General features: G+C 45.8%; 2 protein-coding genes across 4 annotated transcripts in view; one reads left to right on the top strand and one right to left on the bottom strand.

Annotated features, from left to right (window-relative positions):
• Positions 1 to 2,229, top strand: part of ASB2 (ankyrin repeat and SOCS box containing 2) — a 30,826-nt gene extending 28,597 nt beyond the window's left edge. For all 3 annotated transcript variants that reach the window (XM_067295625.1, XM_067295624.1, XM_067295626.1), the window contains one exon: positions 839 to 2,229. In XM_067295625.1, coding sequence (XP_067151726.1) covers positions 839 to 943 — 105 coding nt within the window. In that variant the 3' untranslated portion in view covers positions 944 to 2,229. The remainder of the gene's footprint in view (positions 1 to 838) is intronic.
• Positions 2,230 to 7,390: 5,161 nt separating this feature from the next.
• On the bottom strand, positions 7,391 to 8,441 carry FAM181A (family with sequence similarity 181 member A). Its single transcript, XM_013941017.1, has one exon. It carries the CDS (start codon positions 8,439 to 8,441, stop codon positions 7,566 to 7,568), a length of 876 nt encoding a protein of 291 aa, XP_013796471.1. The 3' UTR covers positions 7,391 to 7,565.
• Between the last annotated feature and the right edge of the window lie 6,525 nt (positions 8,442 to 14,966).

The raw sequence follows: 14,966 nt of genomic DNA, 5'->3' as shown, positions 1-14,966 counted from the left end.
CAGAGCCAGTTCCCCAGGACCCAGCTAAATTGCAAAAATATCAAACTTATTTTCAGTGGGGAGACTGAGTACAGCAAAGCAGATGCTTAAATCTTCACAGGAAAACCTGTTGCTGAGTCTGAGATGGGATGCAGCATCCCAGCCTCCAGCCCTGCTTCCTTCCTTAGGAAGGCTGCCATGGATGCCAGGGGCATCATCTATCTGTTCCAGAAAAGGAAAAGACTTGTTTTTCATTCCTCCTTCTCCTCCCATTTTCCTCTGCTTAATATTTTCCTCCCCATCTTCCTGCTTAGCTGTGTTTCCCATGGAGGCAACTCCCACGCTAGCCACACTGCCAGACCATCGCTCCTGGCACTTTGCAAAGCAGGACTTTATGTGGCACTGGCTCTCTGTCACGAGGCTTCTGCCTCACCCCTTTACCCTCTGCCCACACAGTTACAAATCTCCCTCTTTCTTTTCTCCCGCGGCAATTCTCTCAGGCCCTCCCAGCACCGTGGGGCTGGCGTGGTGCGTGGCAGAGGGGAAGAGAAGGAGGTGGGAGGAAATCCTGACTGTGCAAAAAACAGCAGAACAATTCCGTATCTCCATTTGCTTCCCCCAAACCATCTGTAAAGGTCCTTGTACGTTCCCCTTCCTATCCTTTGTGGCCTGTATGGGTGTGCTGTGGCAGGACTCCTTTCAAATTGAGCTGCATCAGCATGCTGGCCACAGCCAGTGGTTTCAGCTGCCAATAACGTTACCCCAGCCTTGGTGTGCTTGCCACTGACCAGGTCAAAGAGAGCTGTTGCTCTCAAGTTTAAGTTGTTCTGCTCATATCTCTGACCTGTCTCTCCTTCAGAGCCCCCAAGATCTCTTGTCCATCTTTGCCGCATCAAGGTTCGAAGCTTGGTTGGAAGAAATCGCATTAAACTTATTGACACCTTGCCTCTCCCGGACAGACTGATTCGATACTTACAGCATGATTACACACAATGACCTTGGGCAAGCCAGACACACAGCAGCTTCCCGGCATGGCACCCAGTGTCATCACAGCAGACAACGGCATGGTGATGGCACATGCGCTGCATGGTGGGGAGGAACTGCTGCTGGCCTTGGTCAAGTGCTCTCCAATTACTCAACTAAAATAAATACACTTCTGGAGCAAGAATGAGAACAAACTGAAACAGTGTGCTAAACACAGGACTATCATTGTTTTTTCCAAGAGAAAACATGTACGATTCACCCCAGAGCTTGGTCTGCAAAGAAAGGGAAATGAAAACCAGCACTGAAAAATGAGTAGTGCTGAAGCAAGTATCAATGAGGAACCAGAAGGTATTCTGGGGTCTGGTGGAACTTTGAGTCCTTCCTGTGATGAGAATTCAGAAATCATCAAGAATCACTGTGTCTGGAAAAACAATCACATTTTGTTCACTGACTGATTTTTTTTTTTAGTTTCTATTCTATTTTTTGAATTTCTGCTCAGTGTGCTGGTTACTAATTCTCTGATATTTTGACACCATCTTGCTAACACTTTTACTTTCTTTTTTCTTTTTGACCTTTCTTTTTGAAAAGAGAACTTGATTTCTGAACATTCAAAGCTCAGAACTTTTTAGTAGATTCTTTTTCCCTCAACATAGTACTGTGTAAATATTAGGGGAAATCCAAAAGTACTGATTCCTTTAAAAGTCAAGGGAAGGTTTATTTAAGAAGGATGTAAGAACTGTATTTATGCATAGAAAGTACAGCTCATATTGCAAGAAATAGGTGAAATTCTGTTTGAGAGAATTTTCTAGACTGGGGATTTGAAAGCAACTCTGAGCTCATTTTTTGGGTGTAAATTAGAAGTAGCTGCACTGAAAACAGTAGCTTTACTCTGTCTTGAAGCTGGTGTCAGAAAAGAACGAAGCCCTAGAGGAACATGAACTGACAATGACGCAGAGGAGAGAGGCAAGGTACACAGGGATATGCAACCTTGTTAAACCAACTTTAACTGTTGCTGTGCTGAATCTTACCATCCCCATGAAACCCAGCCTCTCTTACCTCCTTGGACCACTGTGGCTATGACAGTAATATTACTGGAAGAAGAGAGATTATTTCAAAATGATGAAACTCAAACTTTGAGATTTATAAAAATGAATACCCAGAATTAGACTTCCAAAGCCTTATTCAGGTGCCTGAATGATGTGAAGTTGCTTACACCAGGTGTAGTTCCACTGAAGCCCATGGGACCACATTTGGTGTCAGATATTACTGAGGTAGAATAAAAGCCTTAGTATTTAGCCCTGAGTTTCCTGTCTTTGGAAGTTTGGAGTATTTCTTAGCTCCCTTTGACACTGATGAAAGTTATTATCTCAGCTTCTTTGAAAATTAGGTCACCTATTTACAGCTCAGATCCACAACTGATTTATGGCAGCTTAACAAGTTACCATCTATCAGCTGAACTGCTATAATTGTCCATGAAATTCTTTTATTGAGGTTTTCAACAAGTCACATTCCCTCACAGCTGGGGAGGCTGAGGAGCTCAGGAATAGTTATTGGCAGTGACTACAGCTCCGTTGACAGGTGTGACTTGCTGAACCATTGTGATCTGATGTGTGCCTCAGTCCCAATCAGACACCTAAGTAATGATGGAAGAACCAAAATTTGTCATCATATCTTTGCAGATCTCATGCTAGAAGCACACTGTTCCTTATCTTAGATAACAAAGGAGCTGTGCACTATGGTTTGGCTGGTTTCCCACCAGAGATTTGACAGATGTGTTTTCCTTGTTGGGTGGCGTACCATCCATGGAATCAGGCAGAACTATAAGTAGGGAAAATGTGTTGCACTGAGTTTTCTTTGTGTGGAGTTTTACACCTTAACACAAGACTAAAACTGTGTTGTACACATGCAGACCTATTTGGGCACAGAAGTTTAGATTGCGAAATGGATTGGCATGAAATGTGTTTAGCACTTGTGGAATAGGATGTGAGCAGAAGCAGAAACAGTTACAACTAACTGTGCTCTATCCATAGCTGTCTCCTTCTCAAATACAAAAGCAATTGAAAAAACAACACAGTTTCAATTCAGGCTGAACTGTGATCTTCTGGCAAAGCTTTGGAAAGTCAACTGAGATTTCTCCACTGTTGAAATTTTGTCCAGCAACTTCCCTTATTACCAATTTGGGATCTGCCTCCTTGTCCCGAAGTGTGAACCCCAACACTCTTGCACAGTGGGGGGAAGTGCTCAGAGGGGAGCTGTGCTGTCTCTTCATCCAGACCCATGGTAGGCTCAGTCCTGTGGCACACGGGCACTAAGTCAGGCTCAGAAGATGGAGCCTCCCAGTCACACCAGTTAGGAGCTGGCTGCCAGTGTTCTCAATACTTAGAACAGCTGCCTGAATGGGCCACTAAAACTCTCTTCTGGGTTTTGGGAGTCTGTTCCTGCAGACCAACACTTTAGAAAATATATTCATACTTCAAGAAAAAAGAAAAAAGTAAAAAAAATGCACCTTTATTCCCTATGTGCTGTGCTGCCTAGAAAAGCCTGTCCCAGGCCACTGCAAGACACCTCACAGCACTGAGCAGTGCAGCTTTCCCGAGCTGTGATCGTGGAGATGCCTTATAAACCACACCAGGGAACTGCTCCAGGCTAATCAAATACTGGGTGGAGGGAAAGGGAACAGGGATGGGAATTCTTTAGGCCAGTATTGCCTGGCAGAGACTATGTCCTCAAGAGTTTGTTTGGTGTGCAGTGACAGTCCTGGAGACTGCTGGCTGATAGAAGGTTTTGAAATCACCATCTGCATATATACACCACAAGGATGGGCTTCCATAAACAATCCCAAGCTGAGAATTTCCCCTGAACCAAAATCATTACATATATAAAAGTCTCACAAATTGCCTTTTTTTTTTAAATTTCCTTGGAAAGTTGAAATTGGGTTTGGGTGGAGCAAATATGCAAAGTCCATTTCTTCAGCCAAGGAATGTTCATGTCTATTGGGAAGGCCATGTTCTGGTACCTCTCAAACATTTGTCCTGACCAGGAGTATCACTGAGCTGGAGAGTGTTAATCTGATGCGGAAGTATCGCAACTGCGAGAAGAATAAGAGCACACTTTGCACAGAAACTATGGAGAAAAGAGTCTGTAAGAGGGTGAATCTAGTAATTATAATATTATTATATCCTTTCTGCTTGATCCTTGCTGAGAACCTTTACACAGTCAGTTTACATTTATTTGCACTGAAATAGAGCTGGCTACCTCTTACACACTGACCGCTGACACAAGTTATTTCATGTGTGATACTGAATCTGTACAAATTCGATGTGAAGTTAATACATCTGTCTAGAAGTTACTGTGAAATGGCAAATACCAAACAACCCAAACAAACAAGGCTCTGTAACCAGATCAGTACTTCCAGTGCAGGGTAAAGTGGTTCATTTTTACTGAGCATGATAGACTTCTTCAGAGATGATGACTTTTTCTGAAATGTCCTAGGAGTATTTCATGATCAGGTTACTGTACTTTTTTTTTTTTTTTTTTTTTACTGCAACATGTGCAATTCACTTTATGTTCCTGTGCACTTTTTTGATTTTTTATTTTATTTTGTATGAAAGCCTTTTCATTCACCTCTCCCTTCCCATTATTTATAAAAGCTATTGTGGTGTTAACAGTTTAAATTTGCACTGTTGTAGTAAATAGCAGCTCTCGAATGTTATATTTCTGTCTTTCAAAGTATGAATAAACAAGTAGATTCTGAAGGACTATCAGCTGTCCTGAATAGCCACACTGAATAACTTAGCACAAAAATAGCCAGGAAAAGTCTGAATAAGTCCAAGCCTGAACAATTAATAATTTTGAAGGTAAACTCAGGGGTGAGAGAACAGCAAGCATTGCAAGCAAGGAGACAGAGTTGCAATTCTTTGCAAATCTTTTGGAAAGTCTCACACATTCAGTAATTTCAATTACCCTTAAAAACTGTCTTCTGTTCATTTGTATTTTACTTCACTGATGCTCTAGTTCTTAGCGTGCACCAGAACTCTACCAAAGGCCTAGCGTCTGCCCTGGGCTGGTGAGGGAAGTCCCATTTCCTGAAGATTTTAAGGATTTTAGAATGTAACATCTGTCTGAATCTGAGGGTAAGTATATAAATATCTGTGTGTTGGAGGTCATTTGGAGCAGTCTGATTTGACCCTCTGCCTCTTAACTTAAAAACATACTATTCTACTACATGTAAAGCATACAGCCACACACTTTCAAAATAAGGCAGAGTTTAAAAGAAGAAAAAGCAAAACAAAGCACTTAATTCCAAAAAGATTGAAGCTTGGTTTGAACTTTCTTCTTTTTCTGGATTCCTTCAGAAAAAAAATTTCTGCAGAAGCTATACACTTTTGCAACTATTTCAATTTTGATGGAAATCCATACTCTGGTGTAATATGCAGCACTTCCAAGTTTCTCTCTTGAACTCAACCAGGAACGCTTGCCCACAGCGATCACTGCAATACCTGTGGGTTGTTACATGACCTGCTCTGCTCACCCAGCTGGAAATTCGGAGATGCCAAGGATGCTACTGTGCAGTGACACCACTGAGACAGAGTTCAGCATCTGTATTACAACAGTGACACAAGGCTATGTACGTGAGAAAATGTTGCTATTTCCATATAAAGAAATCCCTTGCCTATAGCTCTGCAAAATCAGAGCCATAATTCTCCCACTGAATTAAAAGGGAGTGCTACCTTTGATTTCTGTTAGAGTAAGGGAGGGACAGAGTCTCCTCATTCTCCTCCCCCCACCCCAACATACAAAAATCATATCTGCACCTCTAGGTCAAGTGCTAACTGGGTGCCACTAACCCTTAGACCCGCTCTTCACCACCCTGCGTATTGCATGTAGTTGCAGGTATGTGCTACCAAAGCCACTTCCTGCTATCTCTCTCCTATAAGAGTGGTCTGCACAGGCTTGATACACGCATTAAGTGCTGGTACCAGAGAGAAGGCAGTGAAAATGATTTCTGTTGTTACTTTTGGCCTGCTAGACTAGCGCATTACAGACCTTGCTTTCATATAGGTAAACACAGGTGTGATTCAGTGAGAGGTTTAGGAAAAGAATAAGCTACTTTTGGCCAGAGGGTAGTGCATATCCTAACTAAAGTTGCAACCTGGTTATCAGAAGATCTGAAGCTATACTTTAGAAGGCTTAAAATGTTAACTTTCTTATGATTGCATTGTCCTCAAAAGAAGCTGAGCCTGTTTTCCCCCTCAGTGAGATACTGATTAAGAGTCCTAGGGAGCTATGCTAGTGAGGCTGCCTTCTGCCGAATCCTGGGAGAAGTTCCCATTAACTCCAGTGGGAGCTGGTTCAGACCCTGGAAGATCAGAGTCCATTCTCTGGCCTTTTTTTCTCCCATAATATACTTCTCTTGACCTCAGCGATTTACAGCATTTACAATATAAATGAATGGATATGTAAGCCTGCAATATTAAAACTTTCAGATCTCGTGTTCTGTAACTTAGCACTACATTCTTCAGGGGCTTTAGAGATGTTTAACTTAGGAATATCCCCTATGAGCTTTTCTAAAGCAACTTCATTGAAGTAATTGAGAAAACACTTTTGTAGTCAGATCTTGTGGTTGCATCTTAAAATCAGGCAAAATAAAAGATCTCCTGTGCTAGTCAGAAGTCAAGGCAGGCTATGCTATACACTTTTCTATCATATTTTATATTTTTGTATTCAGCAAATTACATGATTTGTCATTTGTGCCGTTGACACTCAAAAATTAATTCTGCTTTTCTTTGCAGCAGTCTAACACTAGCTAATTTCCCAGCCTCAGAAGAGTTGCTGTTGATCTATATCACTCTGAATGGGCAGAGATTTCAGCCCTCATGTTTAACCACCACTTACATATAAAATCTGCATCTACTCAGTGGGGCAAAAACAAACAGAATTCGTTTGCAGAATGACCAAGATAAAATTACCTCCCTTCTTAATTTTTTTTTAATTCTCTTCATATTTACATATAAGAAGAGCTTAAATCAATTTACAAATGTGGTTTCTACATTAAATACTGTCCTTCCAGTCTCTTGCACGCTAAAGGAAGTGACCCAAGTATCTTGACTTCTCTGGAATTACTTTAAAGCACAAAAACTCTTTGAATGGGTTTAATTCATTTCATTTCACTGCTGTGGCTGCAGGGCAACCCCAGAAAGATGTTCCCACATGGTGGAGGTCTCCTAGGTGTTACAAGTGCAGATTATGAATGGCTCTTAGCCCAGCTCGCCATGGCTCAAACAATGCACTTCAATAAAAGAGGCCTGATTTGCCTTGCACTTCATGCCACTGGCTTCATAAGGCTTATTCCTGATTTACACCTGCATAGTGAGAGGAGAATCAAGCCCAGATAGATTCACAACCGTTGTTTAATTCACCCCAGCCTGTGCGAGAGGAACCCCGTGCAATCGCTGCCCGTCTCTAGACAGAAACCACCCTCCTTCCCCGCGCACCGCTCCACACCGCAATTCGCTCATGACCAGCACCTGACATTACATTTCAATTCATTTTAAGGAGCTATTGTGTTCAAAGTCACACACCCCCAGCTCCTATCCCCGCAGCTAAATATAGCCAAAAACATTGAAAATAGGAGGGGGCACGGCCGGCTTGGTGGGGATGGGTTTCAAAACCATGGGCCTGTAGAGTTTCTGCCCCGTGCTGTCCGCCTCCTTGCTGAAGTGCTGGATCTCCCCCGGCAGTGCCGCACTTTTCCGCCACAGCCCCAGACCCGGGAAGGGCGACGGCGGCAGCGCCCCCGGGGTTTGGTACAGCGGCTGCCCGGGGCACTGGAAGGGGCAGCAGGTCCAGGCGGCCACCCGGCCAGACATGGGTGGCCCCGGAGCCTTGGCAGGGTCCTCGCTGCCATGCTGCACGGGCTCAGGGGGGCTCTCCGGGCCAGCAGCCTCCGGGCTCCTTCTGCTTTTCTTCCCCTCATAAGGAACAGGGTCTCCGGAGTTTGGGAGCCCATCCAGGCCTGCGGGAAAGCTCCTGGCCAGCAGACTCTGTGCCGGCCGGGGCTCTTCCCAGAAGGAGGCAGGCAGCTGTCTCTTCCTCATTGGCACCTGATCCGGCCTGGCAGGCTCGGGGTTTTGCTCCTGCAAAACCTGCTCCCCAGAGAAGTTCTCCTCCACCTTGGCTGTCCTCAGCACCTTCTCAGCAGCAGCTCTGCAGTGGTGGCTGGAGTCCACCACCTCGGACTGGGAGCCGCGACTCCTGTCCTCCGTGCCCCGCTTCACACTGCACTCTGCGGATTTGCTGGGGTGGCACCGCGGGATCCTGGAGTATTTCTGGGAAAACCTTTTGAGCTGCTTCTGCAAATATTTTCTGTGGTCAACTGACCGGCGGCAAGGAGCGGATTTATCCAGAGCCGCTTTGATGTCACTCGAGGCCAGATTGACGAAATTCAGGAGGGTTTTTACCTCGCTGTCTGATGCCATTTCACAGAATGCAGCTTGCAGAGATTTCCATTAAAAGTTTATAATCCTTCTCTTCAAACTTTGGTAAACCTGTGAAACATGATGGGCAGATTTAGAGCGCAAAGCATCAAAAAGCATCAAGCAAACTGGGGCAGGATGGGAGGAAGAAACATGTCAAACTTCTCAACTAAACAAACAAGTTGTCAGCTCGCTGCCGTGCGGGTAAACTTTGCAAGCGTTGCCCCACACTCGCAGCCCAGCGTCCTCGGCATCACTGCCCAGGCACACACAGACGCGGGGATTGGCTTGCTCGTGCTGGAGAGCCCAATGGTTAATCTTGTTAGATAACATTTAAATCGCACGCAGAAGCCTCGGAAGCAATTCCCATGTCCCCGTAGCTAAGCACACACACTCACCCGGGCGCGCAGGAGGTTGTCTCACCCGCGCCGGCTGCTACTGTAGCGCTGCTGAGACGAGCCCCCTTCCCCAGCTAATCTTGTTATGCAGGTTATACACTACCAACCTTTACAGAAGCAGCCGGAGCCCGCGAGTGTTTAGAAGCAGTTTAGCAAGCACTTGAGTAAGCTGAATGAATATCGACTCCGTCTAGTTCGGGGGCTTTCTCAGGCCAATCAGAAGCCACTTTGCCAAATACAAAGCATCCCAATCAGGCATTAGCCTCCCCGTTCTCACATTCTTTGCCATCACAAATTGTTGCCATGGGGACAGCCACAGAAAGACAGCTAATAAATACAATCATTTCCCTGAGATTTCTACCATTCTCGCCTATCCTCTTCACCCCTACTAAGGCCTTTTTTTTTTTTTTTAAAGACACAATCCAAAGAGAAAATGCTTATGATGAGCTAAGAAAGTTTAGACAACCTATTCTCTGTGCTCCCCAAAGCTGTCTGGGGGCTGATACTAACCATGCTTCATTGGCACAGGACAATGTAATACGGGGGACCAGGCTAGCCTACTTTTAACCGTTCCCCATCAGAGCTTTTTTTTTTTTTTTTTTTTTTTTTAAGGGGAGGATGATGTCAGAAAAAGGTAGGAAAGGAACAAATCTCTAAAGAGATGTGCAGATATCCATGGAAAGGGAGCTTGAGCGCTCAAGAATCTTGTCTTTATGTTTGCCCCCTCAATTGAGTTACACAAAAGCTGAATTACCCATTCAAACTACCCGGACAAAAGGATGGAGTTGGATAGTACTCTTGCATCTGTAGTCAAACAGTTAGAGACTTAAATCGAGTCGTCATGATGGAGAAAGAGTTAGACAAAGCCCATAGAATTGCCATCAGCAAACATTTTCCTGTGTCATATTAGTGGGTCTCCATGACTCCCCCTGGCCTGGGGACAATAGCACAAGTTTGCACACTCGACTACTGTCACCCTGCCAACGCTGGCAAGGAGCAGAAACAGGACAATCCTTTAAGGGGAAAGCATGCCCGCTGCAGGGAAGGTAAGAAGAGAGGGAAGAAAAGGCATGTGAAATGCTAATTGAGCTGCTTCCTTTACTGATCCAGAGTTATGCGAGTCCTCCGCCTTCTTGCAGGGTTGTCCTAAGGGGTGGCAATAACTTAATAGCACAGTAAAACCGGGAGTCCCACGATACATACCCTCTCATCCAGGAGAAGAGGAGAGCAAGGAGGCCTGTCCTCGGTGCACATAGGGCATGCCAGCGATGCAGAGCTCGTGCCGGCCTGCATGTCAGCCCCGAGACCCACTACCTCACCACGGGCCAGAGCATGCGGGGGCTCCATCGTCGGTCTTGCTTTCCAGCCTCCAAACTTTTCAGCCTGCAATGCCTCAGAGATGCAAAGAGCTGTAAGGGTCCCAAGTCTTGCGCATCTTCAGAAAGACACGTGCGGACTCTGGGGCCAAACACACACATATATCACTGTGGGGAAAGCAGTGTCAGAAATCCAGTCCACTTCCACTCTGCAAGTAAAAGCTACATTGCTGATGTGTGGCCTCAAAAGCCTGAGCACAAAAGCCTGACAACAACCACATTTTATGCCTGTTTTACTGTATTTCTCTTACTTTGGCTTTCCTCAGAGCAGGACAATGATCCAGACTGGCCATTACATGACACTGCAGCTCAGCAGAGCTCAGCAGGTTGTGCAAGACCTTAGAGACAACTCATCAGTGGTCCGTACTGGTGGGCCCAGTGCTACTGTCCTTATTCACGTTGTTTTTCCCAGTCTGGTCTGAGCCACATGTGATGACTCCAGTGCTCAGGGTGTTTCCAGTCTAGGTGGACTCTCTGGGGCCAGGACATCATGTGACAGGAGGTGTTGCAAAGCCTTTAACATTGCTGCTCATGTAACATTGCTGCTGATTAGCCACACCAGGTCTGTCTCTCTCATAGTTTGGATGTGCAAGCACTGAGAATAGTTTTGCAGCCTTCTGGTGGCGATGCGCTCCACAGGGAGGGTAGAAAATCCTGAGATCACCTTGCTCCTGGCTGAAGCAGCAGGTGAACCTGACAGAGCAAGAAGGCCAGCCAGAAAGCTTTCCCCAGCTGATGAGGACACTAGGGCTTCTTTTCTCATAATTTCTGTTCCACAAGCAATTCCTTCTCTGGGAGACCTAGTGTAGCTAACCCTGTGCCTGCTGCACACTCCGTCAAGTGCGTTACACCATCATGCAAATCTCTTTGTAATCTTCTCCCTTCAGTTCATTTTTCCCGGGCAGTTTCCAGTCAATTGCTTGAGCAGTTTCCTGATACACTAAGCAGAGCCTGGCCTGTCCATACCCCCCCAATGCCTGATGCAGATTATTCTTCTGCACCTGAAGCTACAATGAGAAGTTTTTGTCTAGCTAATTTAAAGAAATGCACATGAAGGGATCACATTGCTGTTTGAAGAAACAAACTGCCTCCTGTGCTTGAAGAGCACTTGAACCCAGTCTGGACACCACGTTGCACAATGCAGTCTCCTGATAGACAAGCTTGTTGGTTACTCAAGGGTGCAGAAGGGAGGCAGAGATGTGAGATGGTTGTCTAGGAGGAAAGGAGTGTCTCAGGATGTCAATGAACTGTGTCTTCAGAGGGCTGGGAAACTCATGTCACATCCTATGAGATATTATATCTGTCTCTGGCCCCTGGGCTGGGCTCTGAGCCTGAGGGCTGGGAGCTCAGTAAGACTGAAGAGGGTGGATATGGCTCACCTGTCCACGAGAGGTGGTGCAAGCTCAAGAGAAGGGAAACCCTGGCTCCCCTCTCCAACACCCTCTGCTACAAGCCCTTTCCCACCCCCAGGCCTGGCCATGCCCATCCCCTCTGGGGGCCGCTTCCCTGGGTCATTGCTCCATGGGCATAACGCTCCTGCAGGCCTGCCATTTGCCCTGGCTGCAATTCCTCCCTCTTTGTTTCAGGGGTGGCTACAGAGGCTGAATCCCAGCTCAGCCCTCTATTTCCTGGACGGACGGTGCTTAGTCCCTCACCAAATGTCCGGCGTTATGGCCCCAGGGCTTTGGCCATTCCTGTTTCTTCCCCTGCCCTGACGCTGCTGCAGAGGAGAGCCCTTGATGGGAAGGCTATGCTCACTGCTCTGGTGTCCTGTTCCCCTGCAGCCGGATAACAACGGGGAGCCAAGGAGGAATGAACCAGGGAGCAGGATTTAAAAAACAGAGCAACCCACCCTTTCAAGGTCAGACTCAGGTTGAGCTGCACAGGGTTTTCTCTAAGAGGCCACCGGAGCCCTTTTGTTCCTCTCTGCTCTCACCATGTTCATCCCAATGTACATGTGAAAGGAACAATTAACAATAGGGCACTCCTCTCCGAGGATCCAATGCACTTTGAAGTGTCCACCAACCAAAGGCTCAAGAATGATACATCATTTTCCACTGTGAACATGTCAAACGAGTACAGCAATTGAAAAAATGTCTCCACATGCCTTCCCAGCATGCAGACAGGGACCAGCTGGAGAGCCACTTCATATCTGACATGTCACCCCCTGACAGCTGTCTTCTTGGGAATTTTTGGTATGTGAAGTTTTGTATTTTCCTTTTTTTGTTAAGTAGTGCTAAACATTAAATTCGTTTGCTTTAAGGCTGCGGCCAGGCCTCTCCTGAACATGCAGCATTTCCTTAAAGACTGAATAAAGGAGAGAGAAAAGAAGATTTTCTTACACAAAAATACCTGGGAAGTTTTTTTTAAGTGTCACTCATTGTAAATGATGTCAACCTTTAGCCATTTCTATACTAAAACCTCCCACTGCTTATTTTCACACTGAGGGCCCCTTTCAGCAAAGTTATTCCAGCATCAGTCTGACTTGAAGTGCATCAACAGACCCAGTAAACTCAAGGCATGCCATTAAATTGGGTAGTGATCGCTAAGCAGTGAGTGTACTGAGCATATACTGAATATGCAAATCACTGGTGTAATTTTTAATGGCCTGTAAAGCAAAGAGCAGCTTAGTGAACAGCTAGGCGGTATAGACACTGTAGAGAAGTCACTGTTTTGACATTAGTTTAACCAAGATTTCTCTTCCTCCTGTAAAAGAGCACTTATTTTCAACCCTGGCCTCAGCAATAGGTGGTGTCATTTGGCTTACCCCACTGATAAAAAAACAGACTAGTGTGCATCACAGCATTGTTAAACTCTGCAGGCAGAGCTGGGTGGGGGTCCAGGCTGCTGGTGGGGGTCTGGTTGGTACCAGTGCGGTGCTGCCCTGGTATCAATATATTGCACATCATTACCTGCCCCTGCCTGTTCCACATGCCAGGGGATAAGACCTCCATGGGACACGCAGGGAAGGGCGTCAGGCAGGGAGGCAAAAACTGGGCTCTCTTCTGGCAAGCGGCTGGAACATGAGCACTGAAATCAGCTCTCTGCGGCTTCTCACCACTCCCTGATGTGGCGTGAGTAAGTATCTACATGTCTGAGGTACATGTCTGTTTGGTAAGTACTGTGATCCTCATCTCTTTTTCAGGAGTGTTAACTAGGGAATCTCTGTCAATAAAAAAAAAGGGGGGCTTTCACATTTTTACCTAAAAAGTAAGATTTCTTAACAATGGACAAAATATTTTCTTTAGAAATTCCCCTGAGGTTTCACTTGTTTTGGTTTTCAAGGAGAGGGAAGGTGAGTCAAAGTGAAGCAAAGATAAGAGAGAAAACCCACACTTTTGGGTTACGTACACCAGCAATGACTAATAGTATTTTCTGTTACTTTCATAAATATTTCTGAGGGTGAAATTCATTTGTCAAAATGTTGACATGGGCAAAACTAGCAGCCTGGCTCCCAGTCTGAGGACCTGAAGGACCTCTGGGACAGGTGACAGTGACTGCAGGTCCGCAGTCCCTGCCACCAGACCCTGAGAGATGGCTGAAGATGTGCATATGGTGGTTGCTGACAGACCCCTGCGTGCCTCCCTGCCATGTGCCAATATGCAGACTCTCGATGAGAGAGCAGCAGGTTTCTCTCCCTGGCACTAAGGGCTGGATCCTGCACATCCTGTTCCTGCTCTGAACCTGTGCTCAAGGATGGAAAAGGAGGGACAATATGGGATTTCTCCCCAGACCTGCACTGCCTGGCAGTCCCCTTTGCTCTCATTCCGTGTCTCCTTGCTGGAGTCAATACCTCTCCTCCCAGGAGAAGAACAACCTGGTATTCCCATAAGATGAAGCTTTGACTCTTCTCCTCTTTTTATTTTTTTTTCTCTTGACAATCTGCTTTGACCTGGGTGACATCCCCTCTTTTCTTTCAATCCCCAATTTTCTGCACTTGGGGACAGACTGAGCAGGCACTAAGTGAGGAGGCCGTGCAGAGGGAGGGGGAAGAGGGAGCGACAGTGAGGAGGGGGGCCGTTGCTACCCAGCAGCCTGCCATTCAGGCAGATGGTGGAAGGGTTTGATATGAATAGGTCCTGTCAGTCTCATAGAGCGAACTTTACAATTGTGCTACGTGTTGGACTGCACGTGACTAATGCCATTCTTCTGCAGGCTGCAGGCAGGGCACAGCTGGTTCTTTAAGGGAAATTTTGTTTTTCTGGGCAGAAAAAAAAAAAAAACTATTACAAGGTCATGGCAGGAAAAGAGTCTGTATCCAATATTACACTCTGTAATTAGACGTGATCAAAGCCAATACTGCCTTTCACTGTCTCTCTTCCTGGTAAATCAGATAATGTTTAAAAATGAGCCTGGAGTTGGTTTGGTCCTTCTGGAGGTTTAAATCCTCTGTTTCTCCACATAGCAGGTATGCACTGAGCAGAAGCAGCAGGGCCAAATATAGATTTCTTTACATAATTCTGGAGTAATTAAGTATTTCAAGATCAGTGATGAGCTGAACACCAAATACTACAGGTAGCTTCTGTTAAAGAGAAATAATGCTGCACAAAGGATTTAAAAACAGTACAGACATGAATATGCGCATTTGAATAGCTGAAGACCCTCTTTTAAAAGCTGCAAAAAAGGAAATGCACAGAGAGCTCTGGATGGGAAATGAACCTTGGTCTCAAGTCTACAGTGTGGAGAAGCTGTGCCAGAGCAAAAATGCAGTGCCCATCCTGGACATCCTTCAGCTGTTCTGTTTGTTCAGCCAG

The sequence above is a fragment of the Apteryx mantelli genome, chromosome 4 (genome assembly GCF_036417845.1).
Source record: "Apteryx mantelli isolate bAptMan1 chromosome 4, bAptMan1.hap1, whole genome shotgun sequence".
Taxonomy (NCBI): domain Eukaryota; kingdom Metazoa; phylum Chordata; class Aves; order Apterygiformes; family Apterygidae; genus Apteryx; species Apteryx mantelli.
The sequence above is the reverse complement of the archived record's forward strand: the minus strand, read 5'-3'. Positions and strand labels throughout refer to the sequence as shown.